Source organism: Linepithema humile, chromosome 8, assembly GCF_040581485.1.
Source record: "Linepithema humile isolate Giens D197 chromosome 8, Lhum_UNIL_v1.0, whole genome shotgun sequence".
In the NCBI taxonomy this organism is placed as follows: domain Eukaryota; kingdom Metazoa; phylum Arthropoda; class Insecta; order Hymenoptera; family Formicidae; genus Linepithema; species Linepithema humile.
The window spans coordinates 9,119,022-9,134,025 of record NC_090135.1 but is presented as its reverse complement, the minus strand read 5'-3'; the positions used below and the strand labels follow the sequence as shown (position 1 = coordinate 9,134,025).

The 15,004-nt window shown below is 38.3% G+C and overlaps 4 protein-coding genes across 5 annotated transcripts; 3 read left to right on the top strand and 1 right to left on the bottom strand.

Moving 5' to 3' along the window:
- Positions 1-8: 8 nt before the first annotated feature.
- Positions 9-5,032, bottom strand: PIG-G (phosphatidylinositol glycan anchor biosynthesis class G). The gene is made up of 13 exons (XM_012374981.2): positions 4,753-5,032; positions 4,062-4,260; positions 3,772-3,981; positions 3,485-3,673; positions 3,027-3,381; positions 2,579-2,775; positions 2,184-2,420; positions 1,916-2,091; positions 1,433-1,659; positions 1,184-1,337; positions 698-998; positions 391-548; positions 9-317 (listed from the first exon to the last, which is right to left on the bottom strand). The coding sequence occupies exons 1-13, from the start codon at positions 4,902-4,904 to the stop codon at positions 80-82; spliced, it is 2,793 nt and encodes a 930-aa protein (XP_012230404.2). The 5' UTR covers positions 4,905-5,032; the 3' UTR covers positions 9-79.
- A 533-nt stretch (positions 5,033-5,565) lies between these two features.
- LOC105676807 (uncharacterized) lies at positions 5,566-9,218 on the top strand. The gene is made up of 5 exons (XM_012374982.2): positions 5,566-5,866; positions 6,174-6,393; positions 6,533-6,620; positions 6,831-7,061; positions 7,830-9,218. The coding sequence occupies exons 2-5, from the start codon at positions 6,179-6,181 to the stop codon at positions 7,941-7,943; spliced, it is 648 nt and encodes a 215-aa protein (XP_012230405.1). The 5' UTR covers positions 5,566-5,866; positions 6,174-6,178; the 3' UTR covers positions 7,944-9,218.
- Positions 9,219-9,699: 481 nt separating this feature from the next.
- LOC105676723 (dynein light chain Tctex-type 5-like) lies at positions 9,700-10,671 on the top strand. The gene is made up of 3 exons (XM_012374829.1): positions 9,700-9,747; positions 10,051-10,244; positions 10,506-10,671. The coding sequence occupies exons 1-3, from the start codon at positions 9,700-9,702 to the stop codon at positions 10,669-10,671; spliced, it is 408 nt and encodes a 135-aa protein (XP_012230252.1).
- Positions 10,672-10,678: 7 nt separating this feature from the next.
- LOC105676795 (multiple inositol polyphosphate phosphatase 1) lies at positions 10,679-14,740 on the top strand. Of its 2 annotated transcripts, XM_012374963.2 has the most exons (9): positions 10,679-11,016; positions 11,336-11,598; positions 11,716-11,847; positions 11,943-12,124; positions 13,046-13,168; positions 13,412-13,547; positions 13,789-13,999; positions 14,125-14,331; positions 14,424-14,740. In XM_012374963.2, exons 2-9 carry the CDS (start codon positions 11,391-11,393, stop codon positions 14,584-14,586), a joined length of 1,362 nt encoding a protein of 453 aa, XP_012230386.2. In that variant the 5' UTR covers positions 10,679-11,016; positions 11,336-11,390; the 3' UTR covers positions 14,587-14,740. The 2 variants fall into 2 exon arrangements, with proteins under 2 accessions (XP_012230386.2, XP_067216312.1); XM_067360211.1 differs by lacking the exon at positions 11,336-11,598 and having other exon boundaries at positions 10,680-11,016.
- Positions 14,741-15,004: the final 264 nt, after the last annotated feature.

The following is a 15,004-nucleotide window of genomic DNA, read 5'->3' as shown; positions in this document are numbered from 1 at the left end:
AGCGAGTATAAATTTAAACATTTTTTTAATCGAAAATACTACATATATTTTGCGCTAGTTTCTGCAGCGTTGCATGGATTTAATCTTTGTGCGATGCGCAATCGGGAATGATCGCGGCTTGCAACGTGATCACGATCAACGCCAGCAGCACGCTGCAGCACATTATCGCGGAATGCACCGCCTCGTACAACAATTTCGGCGAGAACACCGACCACACGAACAGATGGTGACGCTGGCAGGCAACGACGATCATGTAAACGATTATCGTCAGCAGTCTCCACGCGATGTAAGTTCTGCTCGTCTGCACGACGTCCATGCTACAAATACGAGCGATCGACCGTTATAATTCGTTAAAGATTGCAAAGATTGCAGAATTCGCGAAGCGCTTACCGATGCGAATGTCGCTGGTGGACGAGCAGGAAGTAAGCCAGCACGGGCGCGGAATAAGTATTGATGACTAGATAAATGCCGGTAATGAAGGGCACGTAGGAACGCAGACCGACGTAACCCGCAGCGATGTCTACGCTTGCGAGACTATTGGAGTTTCCCTGAAACGTCAATCGTACACATAGTATATATTTTATATATTTTTTAGTATATTAATTTTATTAATTTCTTAATGAATTTGTTGAGCAAATTTCTAATTATTATTATTTTTTTTTTTTTAACAGTTCTCACACATAAATTGAATATCCACCTGATAGAAATAAAACACATTGCCCAGCCAGCAATGCACGAAGACGCCGAGATCGAGCAGATCGTTCTCCCACAACGCTTCGTCGATCGTCGAGCTCGCGATGATCTGCACCGGCAGTAGGATCACGTTATAAGGTTGGTGCAGCATCGCCGAGATCATCACCCAAGTGTTGATGATGCAGCGCAGCGCCGTGCTCGCGAAACGCCGTCTGTTACGTCTAATCGCTGATATCGCTCGATACCCGTAGCACACGACAAGCAACGTCGTTATCCCCCAAAACGTTTGTACTTCGTATAATCCACTGCAAAAACATTTAATAATTTGAACAAGCTTCCACTCGCTTGCCTTTACGAAACAGAAATTAACTTTCATCATCGAAAGGTATTTAATTGATCGGAAGAAACTTCCTTCGGTTTTGTCGATTAAGATGAAAGGCAAAAATCCAAGGATGCTTCCCGATCAATTCGATACATCGATTATTTATACCTCGACGAGAAGTAGAATGGAATTTTCAGGACGGCGCCGTTCGCCATGTGGCGAAGATAAATGCACACCGTGCCGGCCGCGGTAAGAATCGACGTCTGCCATCTGTACTTCTTATCCTCGTATTGGTGAGCGATCCAGGTCAGAAGAACGAGTGCTAAAAATTTGTATCGAATTCAAAAACTACGCCATGCGCGCGCAGCACAAAGGGATTCGCGAATCGGTACTCATTGGTATTTAAACGTAGTTTACCGGTTAGAAGCAGGAGCGTCATGCCGACTTTGCTGTCGTCCTCCTTCAACCAGCGCGCTATGTCGGGCAGATGGGCCCACTTGTCACCGGTGCTGTTTAACTTGCGCAGCACTCTGTGCCCTATCAGTAGCAACAATAGCTTAGCGCAAAGTTCTACGTGTCGCGGACGCCTAGAATCGCCGCAACTTGGATCCACCCCGGTTCGTACCCTTACGCTCGTAAGATTACTATTATATATTACATTATTAGTCGACTTTTAGGAGAGATTCGGCCGTGAGACGCGACGGATGCTCAAATCTAATTTGAGCCTTATTGTTTTTCTAGCAATTTATGTGACGGATAAATTAATGGCTGTAATGTTAGTCATAGATACTTTTTAATTAGAATATTAATATTTTAAGTAATAAATATTATTTTATGAAACTTGAGAATTTAGTGCGTGACTTAAGCGACTTTTGTGTTGGAAGAGAAAATTCTACTCACTCTCGGTGGTGCGCGAGCAGCCTCGCGCAGCAGTGATACAACAAGCACACAATCGTACTCGTCCAGAAGAAGTACCACGTCTGGTGCTCCTCCTCGATGAAGCTGCTGCCGGCGAGGCTCACCACGTGCAAGAACGCGCCGATTTGAAACGCTCCGCGTAACTTCGATTCCTTAAACTGTGGAAATCACCGGAATTTTCGTTATTACGAGTGCGATATTTATTGCAAATTTATATTTTTTGAAGTTTGCAAATTCTAAAGTTTCTCACCTCAATTAGTGATAAATGACTAGTTGCACAAAGATCGCAGTTTATATACAAAATGGCGATGACAAACAGGAACAACGAAGCTTTGAGTATACTCATCGGGTGGACTGAAACCATGCTTTTGGGACCGCAGAAATAATAGATTCCTATGCAGAGGAGAAAGCGCACCAGGAACTGAGACGTAGGCTTTTTGTAAGTCGTCCAAGCAACGTTTTGTACAAAAAACAAAATTATAAGTATCTAAAAAAAAAGACAGAATAAGATTTGTTAATTGCTTAGATTTATATTTCTTAAATTCAACAAGACTGTTTTCAGATTTCTTAAGTGTGATTTGGATATTTTTTCATGATTTCTCAATTATCTAGTTTTTATATTGTTTTATTTTATATTCCACTAACTTGACACAGGAAAAGCATGGCGATGACCATTGGACGGAAATCATGCTTGACCATGCTGCTGATTAGAGCGTCCTTCATCTCCTTAAGAATCGCGTTATAAGACAAGACGATATTCTCGACCATCCCGCTTGGATTGTCGCTCGCCTTCAACCAATCGGCGTGCAGCTTCACGGTGTTCAGATACTTCCGGTGTACATCTGAAAAATATCGTATAAAAAAAGAAAATGTCACAACAACGATCATCTCTCTTTACTTCTTTTTCACTCGGGATGTTTTACAAGATGTGTTAAAGGTAAGATCAATTGGAGGGATGTTACGATATAATTTTCAAATCTTGAAATCTTACATTATTGAATTGCTGATTTCTTGAGTTCTTCTGCCGAGTTTCTTACCTTCTCGGCTACTCCGTTTTAATATTCGCGAATAATTTCTTAAATCAAATGCTCACACTCAATCTGCGACTCGCGGTGGGCGAGCTTCCGGAAACGATCGAACACCTGCCTCGAGTTGTAATAGAGCAGAAAAAGTCGCTTGGCATCGCCGAGGCTGTAGATGCTGTCTAAGAACACAGAGCCGAGGTTCGTGGAAGGAATAGGTAAACCGAGGACGGCCGACAGTGTCGTCGCTACGTCGAGCTGTTCGACCTCGATCGGTTCGCCGTTCTCCTGGCGAGAACAGCGAGTTTTCCCGATCGCGACGAACGGCACTGTCGTCTCCTGCGGCGTCGAGCCGCCGTGGCCGCCAGAGTCCTTCATCCCGTGATCGCCGCAGACGACGAAAAGCGCGGGCGTTCCGTCGTTGTTCTAAAAAAGAGCAGCAAGTTAGCAATATTTTATTACGCTCTAAGTAAAATTATGACAAATTGAAACAAACGAAGAGAATGTAGAATTTTTTTCAAATACTAACCCAATACTGTACTCTTCTAGCTATCTGAGCGACAATCTCATCCATTTCTTGCAGTTTCGGTTTAATTGATGCGCCGAATGGACCTTCAATGTGACCGATGTGATCGAGTCCGAGGTAATGGAGAATCATCACCGACCAATCATCGTGATTCAACTCGTCTTCTATGTGTCGAGTCACGTTGTCATCCACCTGTTTTGCGAAATGAGCGATTTTATAAGTAATTGGTCTTTCAAAAAGAATTTTATCCTATAGATTACAGATTCCAGGAACTTTTTGAAGCTAATTACCTCTGTAAAATCCGTAACGAAAAACGAAGTGGTGCCATCGTGACGTTCGAATACTGATGGAAATAGAGAGAGCCAAGTGTCGTCTCCGTAAAACACTAGTACGTGCTCATGCTTCTTAGCTTGAAGCAACAAACTGTCGCTGTACAGAGGTTTACTGCCAAAGTTCAGTACTATGTCCACAAAATTCGGCACTGTACCGGTCATCATTGCCTGCAAAATCATTTTTGAGAAATAAATAATAGTCAATTATTTAATATTTCCAAATGAATTATTTCTAACATTAATTTTACTTTTATTCTAGGCATTGTCACGGTTGGTGATTGCAACTTGGCCTGCAATAAGCATCCGGAAGAATTCGCCAATAGACTACTTGTCATTGGCATGGCATCTTTTCCTACTGGACCTGCGACAAAGTCCCATCTCAGCCCATCAATCACCATAATTATTAATCTTGTTACCATCGGCGAATATAACGAATGTTTCTTTACACTGAAAAGAAGCATAATAAGTATATGACAATAAATTTTCTGGATCAGCAAATAATGGATTAAATTGCGCTTTCAAATGCAACAATATTTTTCAACAATCTAATAAAAAATGGTATAGTACGTAGTCACTAAATTTTTAATGTTGAATCAGAAATACATTGATTTAATAGTTTCAATTTTCACATTAAAAATATTAAATAAATATATTTATTTATTCAATGAGTGAAATTTGATCAATTTGATTTAATTTTTAATTCACAATTTAATAAATAAAGATAACTTTTATAAGACCTAAAAGACAAGACTGACAATTAAATGGATTGATCTGACAGCATTTATTTCAGTCTTGTCAATAAATAAAGTTTATGCTTTATTGATGTATTAATAATCTAATGTAAGATAACATTATTATATATTCATATTATTAACAATTAGGCATATATTTCTTATCATACACAGAAATGTAATTTTAGGTTAGATGAGATAAACTTACTTCACGTCACCGACGTATCCTGGTACATCCAGTTGCGAGGCGACAGCATCTCCGTGATGGGCGATTGGGAAGAAACCGTACAAAAATAGAGCGATAGAAATCAGCGCAATTAACAACACATAAAATAACAATACATTGTTTTTTGCGAGCATTTTATCACATCTTCAACAATGAAGTACACCGGGGCTGTGTTCGGCGAGCGCGCTATCGGCCCTATCGCATCATTCTATCTTTATCGTTCATTGGACATAAAACAAGGATAGAATGACACAATAGCGCTGATAGCGCGCTTCCTGAACGCAGCCCGGCTATCGAATTCAACTCCTTCCAATTCTGTCGTCTGCTTATCGACTTATCGAAATTCTTCTTTTGCGGGAAAGTTTAAAAACTGCTTTCAATTGGAACAATACACTTGCTATGTCAAAGAATATTACACACTAGATATTTTTTACATGTGCGACAGTTTTCTTATATTGCTATAGTGTCAATAATATTTCCGATAATGATATTTTGCTGCCAAATACTTTTTCAGAATACGTTGCTTTGTTTACCTAAATGTATTTCATAAAGCACGTTGCAGGCACATTTTTCGCCTTTATCCAGAAAAATTGAGTATGCAAATATTTGTTTTACTGTCTGTGTACGTATATTTCATATTTGTGTAATGTATATGTAATATATATTCGTGTTATGTAACAATATAATATACATAGATAGTTAAACGTTCGTACAGAATCAATGATTATAAAATTATGTCTTTTTCACGTTGGCAAAGTCGAACGGTGCAAAACGGATGGACAGAAATTTATTTTGCGTGAACTAGAAACAGTTTTTACTATCGCACATGTAAATGAAATATAATTTTCATATACACGCGATGAAGTGGTCTCGCAATCCGTCCGTCACGACCACCCTATGTAGCGGAGCTCGAACACAAATCGGCCGACGAGAGAGCGATCAATAAGTGGAGGCGGACTGTTTTGTCGGCCACCTCAACGCAACGCAAAACGCGTCTCCGTGGCAGAGCCGTGTTCCGCGAAACGCGCGTGAATCATGTTTCGATAAAACTGTCTCCGAGTGCCCGGAGGTTCGCCTTCATCCACCGAGAAATAAAGTAAGCGCATAAATATGAACGGGAAATAAATATGAACGTTCGCAACTCGCGCAAGCTTGCAATTTGGCGAATCTTCGAAGATTGAAGCATTCGGATTCTCGGATTGCTGGATTTTCCATTTTCTTTGGACTCTCAAATTTTGAGAATTCGATAAATTGAATACTTCAATTTCTTGTTTTTATGTTTTTCCTCTTTTTCTCGCGGTGTTAATCGCCTTACAAAGCGTAATTGAAAAGCTTATTGAGTTGTGGCTGCGAATTCTCGTGTGTTAAATATTGAAAGTTAGATGTACGACGAATAATTTTAGCGACAATGGCATCGTTGGAAGACAGTTGGAAGGAAGCTACGAGCGATCTGGACGGCGCGGTCTGCGACGCCTGGTTCGCGCGTCTGCAGGAGGCCTACTCGGAGGAGAAACGCACGTACCACAATCTGGACTCGCTGCGAGAGAAGTTGAATCACTTTTACGAAATTAAGGACAATCTCAAGAACCCGCAAGCCGTCCTGCTCGCCATATTCTTTCAAAAGTGAGCAGCAGCGGAATATACGATGAGAAAAATATTTTATAATATATTATCACATGCTGAGTTGCATACGTATTTTATTAATTTATAGACACATGTTATTGTTGTTGGTAGCAGAGCTGACTTTGAAATACTGTTGTAGTTTCGAGTACGATCCCAAGGCTTTGGACGGCGAGAACAAAAATCTCGATCACTTCAACGCTTTCGCCGACGAAGCCAACATTCCACCAGTGAGTTGCCTCTGCATTCGAGAATGATTTTGACACAGAAATTTCTTTAAAAAATATAAGATTGATATAAAACTACGCATTTGTTATTGATTTGAGCAATTAAAGCAATTTTACGGCTGGAATTTGATATATTAAAATTGTAGCCTGCGATTAACGATTTGTCAGCGTTTCAGATTTCAAGAGATTTAAAAATAATTTTTAATCTTCAAGGATGCTGGACGCAGGGAGGATGCATGCGCTCTGTTGAAAGTGGCGGCGACTCATAGCACGGAAGCGCACAAGGTGGACGGTGCTTTCGGCATCGACGACGCTCACTATTTCCTGGATCTGGACATGGCGGTACTCGGCTCCTCCTCGGACAGTTACGCCGAGTACAGAGAGCGAATACGCGGCGAGTACTCTTTCCTCAGCGAGCCCATGTATACGGCACTACGACTGAAAGTAAGCCGTGTTTTATTTTTCTTAATTAGAATTTTCGAAAATTCGAGTAGATGATTTCGATAAAATCGAGTACTATCGAAGAATTCTCTGAATTACGTAGATTATCAACACTTCAGTGCGACGAGGCCAAGCCTACATCGTAAAAATTCGGAAGATTATTTAAAGTAAGATGTAAAAATTATGTGATCTTGTATAATTCTGCAAAATTTATTTTGCATAATTTCTATTTATTAATCGTACAATTTTTACATCTTACATGTGCGAATTTTTTGCGGCGTATGTTATGAGCTTCCAGCGCTATTGTGTTGTATATTTCATTGTTGTATTATCAAGAATTATCTAAAGTACTGCAGGTAATTTCGACTGATAGTGACGTTTTTTAAGTTGTCGGACAAAGAATTATGTAAGAAGTTACGTAAATATGAAGAAACTCGTTTCTCGGCTGCGTCTGCGATCACAGAGCAGATTGCTTTGCAGAAGTTCGAGGCAAAGATAAGAGATTTAAGATTCATCTAAAAATTCTATTTTTTAAAAAATAGAAAAATTGAAGAATGTGTTACGCAGAATATTAATTTTTAGACAAATTTTTTCAAGTTGTCGGACAAAAAGAATCGCGCGATAATAAGAAATTGCGCAAAACTGCGGAAATACTTTCAACTGAGTCTAAAATCGCAAGGATAAAAAATCCTCTGAAAATTATGCTCGAAAATATTAAGAGCGTGTCGAGCAGAGTATCAGTCTTCGGGCGGTCCTCACGTACGCTTTTAGGTGTTGCAGAACTTCCTGCAAATCCCGAACATCTTCGCCACCATGGAGTTTCGCGAGAAGCTGGAGGAGCAGGCGCGCCAGAACATCCAAACGGAAGTGGAGCTGCTGTCTTAGAATGCCATCGCTTCGCATCAAACCGAGAGTTTCGCGGAAGGCTCGCGTGAAAATGCCGAGAATCCGCTTGATTCTTCGAGAACTCTCGTCGGACAGCAAACGAAGAATTTCGACGCCTACCTCACCGTAGAGATACACTCATAGCCGGTTTCGCAGACCCACTGCGAAACGAATATTGAATGCAAATCCTTCGTGACTGAAAGATAGGATATTATTATGTCTGCTGCTATCCTGCCGCGCCGGCGGCTCGTTCTGAGCACGTTGGAGCATTCAATCTTTTTCTTTTTTTATTTTTTTTCCTCTTAGTTTCTTCTTGTTTTTACAAATGTGGGATTTTTATCGCACAGCTTTTTTGACCGTCAATTATTTATTTCATAAGGAATTCAGTAATTCATGAATTTTGAACGAGGAATTTAATTTTTGTGAATTACTTGACATTTAATAGTTGTTTTCCAATTAATAAATATATATGAATAGTTATGCAAAGGTATTTGAGCGCAGCGCGCCGTTAAATGCGTAGGCAAGCGGAAGGGTATTAGTGCGTGCGGCTTGGGGGGGGGAGGGAGGGTAGCGTGCGTCATTAGTAAAATTAGCAAGCGAAAGGGTTCGATCACTCACGCCCGATATTTTTCTCGCTTACACGCCTACAATACAAACGATTGATGAAATGTCCTCTCGACTAGTGATTATTTTTTAAATTATAATAATTGTTCAATCGTTGAAATTGTCTTTCTATTGAGATCTCATGTGATGAGAAGCGGATAGGATAGGATACGCGGTTCACCGCGTCCTGAGGATTTGGTGAATGGAATTGACGTGTCCATAAGTGTAATACAATAGTATATTTTAGAGAGCGTATTTTCACCGCTGCGGATTTTGCAAAATAATGAATTCAAAAATCGGCAGACGCGCTTCTACGCGCGCGTCTCCCGCGACAAATTTTTTCATCTTTTTGCGTGAAAGATTGTCAGGGTCCTCGGAGAACTCGAGAAAGTTTAAGAGAATTCGAAGGACTTTTGATTGCAACGCGCTCGTAAATACTCGGTGATTTTGAAAACAAGCTTTTTTTCCGGCGACACATTGTCGAGTTTTACGCAGGTTACAATTAAATACCGCTGCAGCGAAGTGTATTTTAAGGCTCGTATCAAAATGTTAATAAAAAGAGAAAGTTGTTAAATAATAATTAATATAAGATGGTACTTGGAGAGCTAAAAAAAATGTGCTGATGGAAATATTACAAATAATGTACAATGAAATAAAGATGATTATTAAATACATCTGTTAATATAACATTGTCCTACATGAAAGATTTTTATCACAATTTCATGAGAATGTTTTAAAATTGTTTTAAAATAATTTCTGAAATTTTTAACATATTGGATTAATTCCATAATTATGCTGTGTATTTTCTTGTATTTTTTATATTCTTCTATCTTTAAATTTTTTTATAATAATGTGATGTTGCTTTTAATGGAATTACAATTTTAATTTTAATGTTTTGTAAAAGTTTTATATGTTTTTTTAGATATTTATTTGTAGAAGTAAGTATTACTAAGCAAATATATATCTGTTTTTGCCTTTATCTGTCTTTATCGATCTGCTTTCGTCGTTTCTAGGTAACTGATTGTCGTTTGCTTTAGATATGCGTGCGTGCTTGCGAAGAATAACTGACCGGTCATTGTGAGAAAAAGTGGGAGATCTTTTCGAGATATTGAAAATCCATTTACCGATTTATATCATTGGAAATCGATACATCATGCCGGCCCAGTTCGAAACGAGCGAGAATCCTTGCGATGATAACGAGGTAAAAATGTCGATACTGCATGTAAAATGTTCTTCTAAATTACATTACGCAAAAATATCAGTATAATTCATATTGTGCAAAGTATCGCAATTTTAATATTTACAACAGATTTTACAATGAGTGCAAAATCACTTTTTCTTTTAATCTAAAGCATTTAGATCAAAAGACGACAATACATATGCGTGTACGCATATATAGATTAAAGAAGAATAATAAATAATATATAAAAAAATTATACAAAAGACTACAAGAATCTTAAAAAAATTAATTACAAGCATGATTTATAAATATGATTTGTTTTAGACGCCGGAGTATCAGAACACTTATCGCATGGAGCCGCGAAATCCTTTCAAGATCGATCAAGTGGACAAGATTGTAAAATCGGTGATGAATAATCGTTTGGACGAGTTCGCGTACGAAGACGCGGAGGCCGCGAAATTGTGCGGCGATATCGCGTCGGAAATACGGCGGCGCGTGAAGAAACTCAACTTCGACAGGTGCGAAATCGTGACAACGAGATGACGAAGAGATGAGTCTCACGGAAGCTGAACTAATCGATCGAAATTAATAAGCATTAGCAGTAATCACGTGTTCTGATATTAAAGTTAAAAAACTCGCACAAATCGGAGTTGAAAATATCGATTTATGGTTTCTGAGAGGCTCAAATGAATATAATTCTTCGGAAATGATTTTTTATAATTCTCTCGGGGAATGCCAGAAATTCCTTACTAGTCACGTTTGTATACCGTTATTCTCAGGCACAAGATTGTCACGATCGTGACGATTGCAGAGAAAACCAGTCAGTTCGCGGAGACAACTCTGGGATTCTTGTGGGATAACGAAAAAGACAACTATTCCACTTTCTTCTTCGAAGGCCGTACTTTTCACGCTTATTGCTGCGTGACAGGTGTTTTGTACGAATAGAATAAAAGACGCAGCACGCGCGTCTGTTTCGGAAAACATGTTAGGAACACGTTAATTGCAAAAAAACAGTTGTTACACGTGCAGTCGTGAAGTGTCATCTTAAAGGAGGGCGCGTCGCGCTGTGATATAGCACGAACTTAATTATGCAATAACTTTATAATCTACGGAAAACATTAAACAACTGCATTTTATTTGCATTTATCAGAGAGATTAGAGATAACTCGTCAATTTATATATTCGCTCGATACCTTTTCATTATCAGTTTGGCTTTTCGTGAGTGCGGTACCACCTGAGCATTCTTCCTCGTTACGTAAGAAGAGATATCGTTTCAAGTGCGTGAAAAAGGTAAGTTTGCTAATTTTATCTTGCATATTAATTAAGTATATCATAGACATAAAATATATCAAATTTACAATAAAACTCGATCGGCCGATAATCCGATTTGATAAGATTTATGTCATAAGTCTGTTAGAAATTAGAAAAATTTATTTAAAAAGTCGAAAAACGAACATTTGTAGTGAATATTTTTCTTCTTTTACAAATGAATTATTTTATTTCCTATTTTTTATAATCTTATATGTCAAATGTAATTTTTACAATATCTTAGTATTTTATTTTTCTCTTATTTGTATAAATTAATTTTGTTATTTTCTCTTATTTTCAGTCAATTCAGTCATTCTTAGTGTCTCGTTTGTGACGAGAGAATAAAATCTCATAAGATGTATGAGAAACTTTGCTTCTTTATTTTGGCAATATGTGCGGTAGAAGGCATACCATCAAATATACTAAAACTAAAATGCGATATTGAAATGTCAGAAAAATTGGAAACGTGTTACGCAGATAACAATAATCCTTATCCCTTTACCGGCGTTAAAACAGCGTATGATTTCGTTCACAGTAATATCACAAAGCGTATCGTTTTAGAGAGTGAGTATTCGTGCCGAAAAGCGCCGAAATTTTTGCACACTTAGCATCAAGAATGGAAGTTTTATTGTTCAATCGTGATTTAAATAAATACGTGATTTAAGTAAATACGTGTTTCAGATTGCAAACCGCAGCAGATTTGGATGCTCGTCAGACATGGCACTCGATACCCGAATGAGAAAGGAATCAATCAGATGTTGAACCTGACGCACTTCCGAGATTTTGTTATTAGCAATCACGAAAATCACAAACGTGAGCGAGGAAATCTTGTTCTGGAATTTTAGAGCCATTTAAGGACGTAAAGCATGACGCATTTCGTTTGATTAACAACTGACTTTTTTTTATAGGCGGGCATTTGTGCGAGAAAGATTTAGAGAATCTCAAGAACTGGAAGCCCGATCCCGGACTCCACCCAAATAGGGCGAAGGGCCTGTCGTCACAAGGTAAAAAGGACTTGGAAATGCTGGGCCAAAGACTCAAAAAGGAGTTCCCGCAGCTTTTCGGCACGTGCGAGTCGCATCATTGTAAGGTAAGCAATTTAGAAGAGCGTAGATATGTGTAAAAGTTTCGATACTCTTTTCTACGCAGCACAAATATCCAAAAGACATCCAGAAGATATCTAGAAGATATCTTTGAGAGTTACGATATCTTCGGAATATCCCTCGAACGTCCCCCGCTTATACATGCTGTGTGGGTTATAGAGATTTTCCGATTGTCGTGTTTCTTCTATTAAAAAATCGATTGTAACATTCACAATAGCATCTTTATTACTGAAAAATTGTCTTATGGTTTAAAAAAAAAAAAGAAACGAAAGGAGGAGAAAAGGGCTGTGAACTTAACTCTAGTCCGATTAACTATCGAAGAGATTCGTACTGTCCGGATCTTGCGAACTTGAATCACTTTCGCACTATCACAATCTTTGCTCAATGCGCTTGCTTCGTCGCTCCGAAATTTTTTCCTTGAGAATTTTTAATAGAAGAGAATGGTCGGTGACTTACTTTCGAAAAATTATATTGGGAGAGAGGATTTCTCCAATTTTCGGCATACTTGCTTAGCGACTAGCTTTCGACACGAGGACATAAAATATTCTAGAATAACGATGTAAAATGTTAAACGAACTTTAACAAGCATCATTAATTACTGAAGGATTAATATTAATGCGTCGATTAAAAATTGATTTTTATAACAAGTTCGGCAATACGTATATCTATATCGCACATCTATCTCGTGCTATTTTTAATATACGATAATTCAATGAAATCAGACTTTTATCACACTTTAATCAATCGTCATTTATCGCAAGATAGTGAACTGGTCAAATAATTTTTACTTGATTTTTTTTCTTTTTTCGTTTATTTAACAGTATGAGATAATTGCAGAAAACAATTTTAGCAGATATTACTGAAAAATTTTTTTTGTTAATTTAACACAATGCTTATCGATTTTTCAGTTCAGGTCAACGGACACGCAGCGCACCGTCGATAGCATGAACTCGTTTGTAAAAGGAGCTTTTAGCAGCACGTTCACTCCTAATCCAGAAATAGTGCCGAGCGTCAATGATACTTTGCTGAAGGTATCATATGATAATATTGATCGAAAACTAGTCACACTCTTTAAGACACTAATGAGAATGAAACAAAGTTTCAATTAATTTAATAAAAAAAATTTTAAAGATTGAAAGGTCTGCATAATTATAAAAAGTCAAATGGCTCTCGATCTTCATTTATTTATATCAAGTGAATTTTTATTGTTCTTTTTTGTTATAAAATTATTTTATTTTTCAAATATTTTTTCTGTTGTTTAATTAATGCGATAGATATACGATAATTGCAAGCCATGGGAGGAAATGAAGGTTACTCAGGAAATGACTAAATGGATTAATGGTCCGACAATGACAGAAGTCCTTGCCAATGTTAGTGAACGATTAGGCTTGACGTATAAACTTAACTTCGGTAAGTAATCACTTATTAAGCATAATGCAACATCAATTTTCTGCCGACTATTAATCATCCACAAGTAGTTATCAATTATTATTCGTTAGATTAACATATTATCAACTGGCAGTTATTAATTACAGCAAGTTGAAACAAAAATGCGCAGTTTTGGAATTTAAAGTCCGCGGTCGAATAATTAATAAATCGAATAATTATCAAGAGTCTTTTCTTTTACTGATTATTAACAAAATAATTTCAGACGATGCATTTTTGATCTACGACGCGTGTCGATACCAGAGAGCTTGGTACCCGGAGCAAAGATCGCCCTGGTGCGCCGCGTTCACCGACGACGACATACGAGTGCTCGAATACGAGGAGGATCTTTATCACTATTATCGCGTTGGTCCGGGAGTGAGCGTCAACAGCGAGCTCGGATGCCACCCTCTTCGAGACATGTTAGATCGTTTCTCGTAAGTTGACTGAAAGCCGTTTAAAAATCCTTCGTCCTTATAAAAGTCCTTCATGCTTCTCAATAGTCTCAGTTTTTTTTTTTTTTTCCTTTTTTTTTCTATTTTAATTTCGAAATTTCGAACAGGAAATTGGAAGATGCGACGGAAGAAGAACCGGCGGGCGTGTTTTACTTCACGCATTCGGAGATGGTGATGCTGTTCTACGCGGCGATGAGCATCGGCAAGGACACGCCGCCCATCACGGCCTCGAATTACAGAGAAATGGGAAACAGAAGGTGGAGGTCCTCCCTGTTGACGCCGTTCGCCACAAATTTCGCAGCTGTTTTCTACAAGTACTACAATTATCGCTTATTTATTTTACTCTCTGAATTTGATTGTTGAATTTCTTATTATTTTTCTCGGAACAATACGATTTTTTTCTTAGATGCGAGAACAGCCTGATTCCCTTCAAAGTCGCTTTCTACTTAGCCGAGGAGCCTTTGAATCTCGAAGGCTGTGTGCACGGAATCTGCGACTGGCAACGCTTGAAGAAGAAGCTGGCTCCCATCGCGGCGAAGTGCAGCACGAAATTTTGCGAAAAAAAATAATTAACTGTCGCATTTATTTCAACGAGATCTTGTCTTTTTGGATTTTTTATGGATTTTTAACGCATAACAAGGTACTAAGTCCTTTGCTTTAGAATTTTATTTGAGCTTTTAATTCCCTTATTTGTACGCAAAATAAACGAATAAGTTAAAGATATCCATTTCGTGATTTTACAATGTTTTTCTTGTACGATAATAAAGTGAGACATCCATATAAAGCCATTACTGCCCGCTTCGCTTTTCCAGCGACAAAGTAAGGGATAGAGATTTGAGTCACTCGTATTTACTAATGGGAGAAAGGGGGCAACGCGTGAAGTTATTATGCAGATAAAAAATTACAAGGGAGGGAATTGGGTGTGTCTTGAACCAGGTCACGTTAACTCGCAGGTCGAAGGAGTCGCGTGACTTGGATTGAAATATA